The following is a 10,627-nucleotide window of genomic DNA, read 5'->3' as shown; positions in this document are numbered from 1 at the left end:
CATTCACATTCAACATTTATTACCTATTTAGATCGAGCATTTTATTCTATCAGAACTTTCTGTTGATACAATAATTTTCCAAATGATAAATTGCATCTATTCAATCACAGTTTGTATGGTCTTTCATTTTTGCACTTATCAAGGGAACAAAAGTTAGCTAAATACATTTGCAACAAATAGCACATTTGATATGACTGTTGTCCACTGACCTGATGCTCAGAACTTATGGAATCTGGGTATTTGAGGAGGTACTTAATGGAATGTGAAGATGGTGCATAGCACTTAGAATATTAGTATTGTTGAAGAAACATATCTCCAGCAAAGGTCTACTTCTCTCTTTGGTACTTTATTTCTAGTTCACCATTATGTGGTCCTGATATGTGTCTTGTCCTTTAAATCTACAGCTCACATGGCTTACTGCCAGACACACTTGCATTCCTTTGGCATAACTGAATGAAATTTTGCTCAATATGAATATTGTAATCCACAAAGTAAATGATAACAAAACATTATCCACAATTACAATTTCTCTGTGTAACCATACGAATTGGCTCTACTAAGCAAGTTTTTTCATTCATCTCAATGACACTTCATTTACATAATGGTCTATACAATCAGGTTAGAGATGCCTATTTTTCAGTTAGAGCCATCCCTTCTTTTGAACTGTGGATCAAAGGGAAGACAGCCAGTAGGCAAAGTCTGCCACCTGATGATGAAGCTACTCTTAATTGAATAGTAAGATTGCCTTACATTTTTATGTTGTACATTAAAAGGTGTAAAGAGTGACACAAAATGTCAACCACTTTGAAACAAAAAAATATTCTTGATACATTTTTTTTTGATAAAGTAGTTTTTAGTAGTTACTGGGTCTTATATTTATAACTATAATTTACAAATTGAAGAATAGCTGCAGAGTAAAATAAATTATCTTAAACTAAACAAAAGTGGGTAAGTAAGCCTACAGAAGATTTGATACACTTTGCTAAATAGAGAAAACTGAAAAGTGGACATACCTGAGATTCATATACTTGGAGAAATAAGGATGTCGCAATAGACAAGTTAATTTCTGTAAACAAACACTATGCTAATTCCATTGCCAGGTGAAACATCTACATGAATACAATTTTTTTTTTACTGTTCTTTTAAATGAAAGTCCAGATTGTGTGTCCTAGTGCTGTTAAACTTTTTTATCCCATAGTAAATCATTTAAATGTTAAAATTATCATAATTTTCTTGTGATATTTTATCAAATAATCTATCATAAAAATGTTTTCCTTTCTTTCTTGATAATCATTAATAAATTAATGTAAATTTTAAAACTGTAAAAAATATTCAACAGTATCCTGGTTTTATTATTAATTCAAAATATATATATATTTTGAGTTTCCATATGTAAGATTAATATTATTAATGAAAAAAGAAATACTACTTGTACCAACTTTTATTCTAAACAAAAAGATACTTATTTACATTGAAAAAAAAATTATTGTTTAGATCTAAACAAAAGCTTAAGAAACATACAAGTGACAGTATAAATTACAGCTGTATTAAAGTTTTCTTAAGCACACTGTAAAGTAAGATTCATTCACAAAAAATCAACAAAAAAACCCAAGTGTTTAAACCACTAAGTGCTCCAACATTAAATATCTTAATTACAACTATGATATGATATAATGAACTTAAGCTAGTGAACAACAGTGGTTGGTAAACATGCTTTTTATCAGGTCAGGAAATTTAATGTCTCAGATTTTGATGTTTAGTATTTCATTGTACCAACTAGACTGATAATGAGTAGTTGCACATTACCATCACCAAAAACAGCAAATTTCACTCAAAACTTGACAAATTTTATATTAATAATGTTTTGCTTTAATAGTATCTTTGCAGAAAATGTTATTAATTTTACTAGCCATTTGTATTTATCGTATACAGAGTTCTACTATGATGATAATTTCACAGTACAGGTAGTTTACAATGAAGCAGATGATCTAGTTAATGAAGTTCCACAGATTCATCACATTGCCTCTTTAAATACAACATTTTATAATAAAACATAAATCATAAACTTTTCTATAGCTGTAGTTTTAAACAGTGAAGTGAAACTCAGCAAAGTTTTCAAAATTGCATCTTTCAAGCAAAACATGGAAATATCAATTTTACATTCTGAAAGCAACCACTGAACATTTCAACATGATCTAGGTTTAATATTACATTTAATATCTCTTATAAATGATTTTAGGTAACAACATAACTTGGATTAGAAAATAAACTTATAATGACATAAGTTTGGAATAACTAGTCAACTTAAAAATTCCTTTGCCACCTTATTTAACAAATAATTAGCACAAAATACTATTAGAACTTCTAACAGCTAACTTAGTTAACAACAAAACCACTGAATATTTTTTCAGACCTTGGGTGAATGAGATATTCCTAAGTAAAGACTCTAAATTATAATAATCTACAACTAAACATTTTATCCTGATCTAAACTGAATGGTACTCAATTTCAAACTAACAATAAAACACTGAAGATCCTGTTCTGATTAAAGTTAACATTTTATGTACCTGAAAATGTACTGCTGATAGAAACTAAGGTCTCTGCAGACAGGAGTTATTCCTCCTGCATCTGCCTTTAAGATTTTGTGTATGCCACTAGCCTTGAGCTATCTACCATCTAAGAAACATGTTTTAGCATGAACTCCACTAGTGTGTGACATAATCATCATGTAGTAAACAGGTGGGTAACACATCATTCATGCATAGTAGATTCCCATAAGCACTTGGTCAAAATTAATTTCCTTAAGAGGCAAGAATACAATATTGTGCATTGATAGTGGGAAAGAACACTGATTTGTGAATAAAGGTATCTATCAGAAATACATTTTCAGGTTAGGCAAATGTTAACTCCTAAACAATATTATTACCTCTCTAAATACAGTAGCTGGAATTCCACTTTGAAATGGTTGAGGGGCCAGTGTACTTGCAAAGACCTAAATGCATGGATGAAAGTATGAGAAGTATAAGGCAAAGAAGCCAATGTGTCACAGGGATAAAAGAAAAAGTGCATTACTAACTTGTACATAAATGGTCCGTTGTACATGAGGTGTAGTTTGGCCAGGGCAATTACCAAATTGTGTAGTTTGTTGTGTGTTCAGTTGTGTCATTTACACACTGTAATTATAAGAACAGTGAAAGTCCATAACAGAAGAATACTTTGCTCCATCTAGTTGGCCAAACCACAAGAAAATTGGCATATAATAAAAAAAGGGCTGACTTACACTACACAAAAATGGATAGCCCTGTCCTACTTCCAAGTGCACTGTGCTGCCCACTCAAATTCTCTCCACATATATCATACAGTTGATTAGTTCTGCAAGTTGACCACACTAGTGGTTAGGTATTGGAAGTGGCAAAGACCTCCTAAATTCCACTTGAAGACTGGGTTGTGTGGATTAATATTGGAAAAATATCAAAGAGGTGCCCAAATCCAATTAGACTAGACAATCACAAAGACCTTTTACTGCAAAAAATGCAATGGGTAACTGAAACCTAAGTTGAAAAGCTGATAACTGCAAGCTAAGAAAATTGGCAAACACTCCTCCATTGTTGTTTTCTTCCATGTTAGATATCCACAGAAAATGTGATCTGGAATGGACAAAGGAAAATGTGTAAATGTTTATATTAGGGATGCATATCTCATCATAACAGTTGATACACTACTTACCTATATATGCAAGTTTTGCCAATGGTTTGTTACAAAGTTTGACAGTCTTGTCTATAATTTATTATCTATATTACTAACATTCTTATTTAAGGACTTACACTTTACAGTGCTTTTTCAAATTCTCAGGTTTGATCAACTAAATGGCAGCTAGTAAGAGAAGTAAAATAAAAAGTTAATATCTACCTATTTTGTTACTGTTATTACATTACTTTGCAACTCATGTTTTTGATATTAAAAAAAAGACAAACATGTAGCACTCAATACTCTACATCCTTTATTGAATCTTTAATTTTTAGAAATAATACTTTATTACAAATTCCAATTTTTTCTGTATAAATAACTTGTAATGTTTACTGAAAGCTTACCAAACTTTGCAAAGATACATAAATTGTATTGTATGGTGATGTATACCCTGTGAGGCAATAGACGCACTGAATGGGTTCCAAAAAGCAAATCATATAATGGGCATGAAAGTAAAAGAAGGACTTAACCACCAGATGATAAGTATACTGGAAAATAGCAGCTGGAGGTAGATAATATCCTGAGGGAGACAAAAGCATATAATATGGTAGAGGTAATGGGAGATAAAAGTGTTGGTTATAGTTCACATTCCAGCCTGGAGGATATCTTCCCAAGTCATAAATGTGAGGCTAGAATGTGAACCAAGTAGCAAATTTGATGTGATGATAGATGATACAGCCTTCAAGCATCTCCATACAGAAAGGAATAGAAATCCAGATGAGCAAACCTGATAAGCATAAAAGACAAGATATCTCTAGAAAAAGAATGGTCCCATGGCAAGAATAAATGAAAGAATGGAAAATGGAACTATCATAAGCTTTGACAAAGGAATCCTGGAGTCTAGGAGGATGAGGCATTTGAGAATGTGAATGAAGCTGATCCAGAAACCAATTAGCAAGTACATATATGTCTGTAGAATGAGAAACACCTAAACAACCTCAGCATGAGAGGCACTTAGTAAAGAACAGGAATAATCAAAAGACATAAATGAAAGAGAAAATAAAGAACAAACTTGAGAAGTCAAATCCACAAAGAGATTTGGAGGAGGAGGAACAATATCTTGCACAGGTGAAGAACAGCCTAGTACAAACCTGATAAATGGAAAGACTTGATGAAGATAATCATCCTCATGGTTGAGATAAAAAAGAATATTCAGTTCTGATGTACGTACAGGAATATGAAGCATTAAATGCATTATTGAACCCATGATGCATCAAGTAATGGTAGTAATATCCTTCACAATTAATTTACCTCTAGTTGGGACAGATGAAGTATGGTTAGTATTAGTAACATATCCAGAACCTTGAGAGAAGGAAGCAGTTACCATCACTTGCAAATTCATTGCTATTAAAGGAATCCTCCAGATGTTTTTTTGTATGCAGTAAATTAAAGGCAACATAGATTGAAATCAAATAAAATTACAGAAAGTAAACATTGGAACACAGGCAGTGTAAGTCTCACTGAATTGAACAAAATTTAAACTTCAACAAACACATCCAATCATGAGTGTTGAGAAGAAGAATGAGGTTAATATTGAGTGCAAGCACTTATGGGAATCTATTGTACATGGTGAATGTGTTACCCTCCTATTGGTGGAGGACTATTGTCACATGATGATTACATCATACACTAGCATAATTCATATTAAAATACATATCTTAGGTTGGAGTGGCTCAAGGCTAGTGGCATGGACAAAATCTCAAAAGCAGATGTGTCAGGAACAGCTACTGTGTGTAAGGATATTATTTCTGAATGTTTTATTATATAAGGTCTGAAAGCTGATTCAAGCAACCACTGAAGACTTCAAAAAATTGGGTAAATGATTTGCTTCTTAATAATTGAAATGATTTTACCTAAAATGAAGACACCAAAAATCACATCAAAGATGCTGATAAATGGTCCATATCTCAATAAGTGACAAATGCAGTGGTTGATTGAAGACTGGTAACTTGAGGTCATGAATGGTTAAAATTAAATTAATGAAAAGTCTCATCACATTAGAATATTTTTTATACCCTCTGCACATGAAACATAATTTTGGTTTAGTATACAACTTCACACATTTTAACATGGTCTTTATAATTTCATTTAAATAAACATCTTATTTGAACATCAACCCTTCCAATAACTTGAGATTCTGAGAATACAGTTTATACTTTTAAGTCTGAAAACTATCTTTATTAATAGTCAGTCAGAGAAGTTCCTACCTTAAACATGGATGAATAATAAATTCTTAAGCCCAATTCTAACTTTCATAATCAACAATGACCTACAACAATTGGTACATTACTATATATTAAAAATAATCATGAATAACAATAAAATAATGAGGTGTCACTATTATTAAGAAAAAATGAACTGGACTACTTGTTAAACATAGACAATAATATCCATGAGAAATAAGTAGCTGAATTGGAACAATGCAAATGAACTCTCTGCAAAAATATAAAATGATTTTGACACTTAGCCATTAAATATCTTACAATGAATGAATAATATACTCATTAACTGGTAGTAATAATGGTTACTAATGAAAAGTTTTTTTACAAACAACTAAGGAATAGTAATTAACTGGTTAAAAACTAAAATGAATTTAACAAGTGATCACAAAACAGCACTGTTGTGATTGTACTAAAAAAAAGTAACAGTACATTTAAATTATATCTGAGCAAACGTTAACAGGACAGCTGAAAACAAAGGAGAGTAAAACAAATATACACACATAAACATACAAAAAATGTCTCATACTTCAATCTTTCCACATTAAAATTGAACAAAAAACAGCAAAAGCAGATTTGGACAATCTATAGTGTAGCAGTGTTTTAATGGTATATACCAGGGTTATCCAACTTTGTGTACTAGCAGGTTATAAATATTTTAAGTGTGGTCTCAGGAGCTGTACAATTATTTTTGACTTTATTTTTAGCTTTACTATTTATTTATTTTTAATTGGGGGTTAGCCAGTTTGGGCAGAATTGTCCCATAATAGAAACAACCTAAGTTTAGGTAGAACTTTCCTGACAATACACATTACTATTTGATGTGTGACACATTTCAGAAGGGGGGCAATTATCAAAGATTTCACATAATTCTAGGTAATGCACAGCTAAAGTCACATTATTTTTAAAAAACATTTTTAAAATGCAGAGACTTAATAATCTCCTACCAAAAACATAAAATGGAGTTAATTAAAAACATTACACTTAAACAAGTACTATTCAGTGGTCTAACAACAGAAAAAGTATTTGATAATTACAAAAGAATTCACATAAAACTACAAAAAAGGTAATTATATTATCAGTTGTTTAAAGCTGAACACTGGACAACAGCAATACAAAAAAAAATAGCATGCAACAGACTAGTTCAAAGTGGGCAAATATCAAAATATGCTTTATTAAAATTAAGTAAATAAAAAAAATGGAAGTCTTTGTAATGTTCACTAAGGAAAGATAAAATTCAGTAACTGCTTTCCATTATTTGTTTTTTCAGCCTTTGACTTTTAGTTTCAGGTTTCAGTTTACTGACAAGCTTAGTTATTTTTTTAATTACACAATCAATGTGATAATGTAAAAACTCTCTCTTTTCTTCATAAAAGTATTTAACTCACATACACATGAAAAAATAAAGAAAAATTACCAAAGAAATTACGTTCTTCTTTACAAGTTACAGAGTAAAAGTAAAATATATTTATTTTGCTAATAAATATATGACATCACACTTTCAGCATTTAATTATAGCCACATTTTGCTTCACATGAACAGACATTACTAGTACTCATTTATTTTCCTACAGATCCTTGAAGATCTATCCTAAAACAACTGAAAATGCTCAGTGTTAATGCAACTGTTCAGATATATTACTGTTTTAACCTGATGTTAGTAAACAATCTCTACCCATATATCAGACCTGACAATTTATTGTACTTTTTGAAAATTATAAAAATAGCTTAAAATGGTGCATCTTTTATAAAATATTAGTCAGTTGAAAATAAATATATCAAAATCTATATATTATGTGTCACTAAACTATTTCTCTTTCCTCCTAGAAAGTGAACTAAATGATTTTAAAGGCTTAAAATAAATAACGTTACAATTCCAGATGAAAATAATATAATCTAATGCTGCTCATCTCTGCTTTCATAAATAATATGGATGTTCATTTATAATTTAACAACTGGTTTAAGTCACAAGCTGGTGTATGTATAAAACATAAATAAACAAACAAAATATTTTAGTTTTGTAAATAGAAATGCTATAAAAATATATTCAATATGTCATCAGTCTCAATGAGTTAGAATCTGAAAAACACATTATTCCAACATGTGTATTTTGAACATACATGTATGTATGTGTATTTCAATAATTTCATCAAATACACATTCTGGTACTTTTAGGACATGGACGGGGACTATGTTCATTCATGAGCAAATGGTCATGACACAAAAAATATACACATATAGTCCATATAATCATATTTTTAAAATCCAAGTGGATTTCTAAGGTCTGCCTTTCACAAAGTTTCACACACCTATATAACATTATAAACATAGATAAACAATATACTATACTAAAAGTGAGTTAATTTCCAAATATTAACTTTAAGCACATTTTGTTGTACATTAACGAAGACAGAATGTTTCACCTTAAAACTCTAAAACTTTCATAAATAAGTATTAATATAATTAAATGGATTTCTTTCATATTTATTTGATTCTGCACATTTTCTGCTACTGCTATACCATTTGTTAAACTCTATAAATACTCAAAAGTAATTTTTTTTATGCTCAAGACTGTCTTCTTTTCACTCAGAGTTCATCATTGGGTTTTTTCAACAAACTACTCCCAAGGACCTGCTCTGCTGACTTGAAGGCATGGATGACATAAGACAAATGTTCTCTGACAGTATTCCAGTTATCAGCAGTATTATTTTCTTGAGCTATTATCAAGGAAGTTACAAGGTGTGGAAAAATGATCCCTTGATAGTTGTTATATGGATCAGGTCCATACAGTACATGCCTAAAAATAAAAAAAAATTATATGACAAACTGAGTAGAATTAAAAAGGCCAAGATATGCATTTTGTTTAACTTCACATGCAAAAGCACCCACTTACTGTAACAATTTTTGAATATAAAGTATGTAAAAAGTAGGTATGATTTCACATTAACTCTATGTTTAATGTTTAAGTTATTAATCTAGAGAATTCTGAAAGTATATGCATTATTCTTTAATACAACTCCTTATGTTCAGAATTTTTGCATGAAACATTTCTACTTAAATGATATTTTTAAAAATAATCATTATATTCTAGTCAATAAAACTTTATTTTTTCCCTAGAAATACATGTAATCTGTTTTAATCAATATTAACATCTAATGTCTCTCATTAAAGTTTGTATTTCATGAGATAAGACATTCCAAAGACCAACCTCAGTAAAACATGAGAGTAATCAAGCACCTGATTTCTAAGTTTTTGCCACCATATAAAGGCCTAATGCCATACAATAATTTCAATATGTTTATCTTATTGTAAATATTACCTAATACCAAACAACAGATCAATTGTGCTTATCCTGTGGAAGTTATCCAATGCCAGGCACTATCTGTAATGTGCTTCTTTTGTGGAAAGTCCTAATACCTGAGAATAACTCTATTACATCTAAATTTAATTATGCTTATCCCGTGAAAATATCTAATATCATGTAATAGCTCCATTGTGTTTACTCATAATGAGAACTAATGCAAGACGAGTACTACTGTGTTTATCCTATTAAAGATGTAATTTGAGAAATTACATTCATTTTATTTATCCTGTGTACCAACTTAATAAAAAAATAACTCCATTATGTTTATTCTATAGAAAGACCTAATGCAAGACAAGGGAACCACTGTGCTTATCCTGTAGATAAACCTAATAGAAGACACGAAATCCATTGTGTTTATTCAATAGAGAAATCTGACGCAAGATAATATTTCAATTGTGTTTATCCTATTAAGACCTGATGTTTTATCCTGTAGAAAGGCCTAATGTAAGATATGGGATCCATTTTACCTTTGCCCTGTGAGGGTATTGCAACCAAATCCATGTGTGTCTGTGTTTCTCGAAAACTAAAACAGAAATGTACACAAAACATTTACACAATAGAAGCCAGTATGGGACAGCCCTCCCCAAATTTGGTCCAGATCCAAATCTGAATTATTTTGAAGCATTTTTTTTATAATGAGGAAATAGGGCATTTTCCTGATTTCCAGTTAATAACATATAGTGTGAGTTGATTTGTACCAAATTTTGTGGGAACATGAAGGTTGAGACACTTCTTCACACTACCAAATGTGAATCAGATCATTAATCATTTTGGATCAGAGAAGAGTTTTCTAAATTTCTTAAAATGAAATTTAACATTATCCAATATAAATGCAGCAAGAAGAGGGTATGCAATATCTCTGATTGATTCCGTTTTTATCCTGTACAGACATCTAACACAGGACAAGGGATCCATTGTATTTACCCTGGGGAAGGACATAATATCAGATAAGAGCTTCATTGTGTTTATCTGTGGAGAGAAGTAATGGCATAAAACAGCTTCATTGTATTTCTACTAGGAAGAGACCTAATATCAGACAATAAGTCTAATGTATTTATCCCATGGAAAGATATAAAGCAATACAATAGCTCCACTGAGTTTATCTTATGGAGAGAACAAATGTCAAACAATAATTCCACTGTGTTTATCCCACAAATAGATCTAATTCCAGACATTAGCTTCATTCTAGTTATTCTGTGGAAAGTGATAATGATAGACAAGAGTTCCACTGTATTTATCCCATGTAAAGAGCTAATGACAGACAAGTTCTACTGTACTTATCTTGTATAAAGAGCTAA

General features: G+C 30.7%; 1 protein-coding gene across 7 annotated transcripts in view; it reads right to left on the bottom strand.

Moving 5' to 3' along the window:
* Nucleotides 1-1,426: 1,426 nt before the first annotated feature.
* The window catches only part of LOC143256871 (N-acetylated-alpha-linked acidic dipeptidase 2-like), a 113,742-nt gene continuing 104,541 nt past the window's right edge, over nt 1,427-10,627 (bottom strand). For 6 of the 7 annotated variants that reach the window (XM_076514668.1, XM_076514690.1, XM_076514707.1 and 3 more), the window contains one exon: nt 1,427-8,762. In XM_076514668.1, the coding sequence (XP_076370783.1) occupies nt 8,552-8,762 (211 nt within the window). In that variant the 3' untranslated portion in view covers nt 1,427-8,551. The remainder of the gene's footprint in view (nt 8,763-10,627) is intronic. The other variant, XR_013031592.1, reaches the window with a different exon arrangement.

The sequence above is a fragment of the Tachypleus tridentatus genome, chromosome 1, assembly GCF_004210375.1.
Source record: "Tachypleus tridentatus isolate NWPU-2018 chromosome 1, ASM421037v1, whole genome shotgun sequence".
NCBI classification, from domain to species: Eukaryota; Metazoa; Arthropoda; class Merostomata; order Xiphosura; family Limulidae; genus Tachypleus; species Tachypleus tridentatus.
This window is presented reverse-complemented; position numbering and strand designations above follow the sequence as displayed.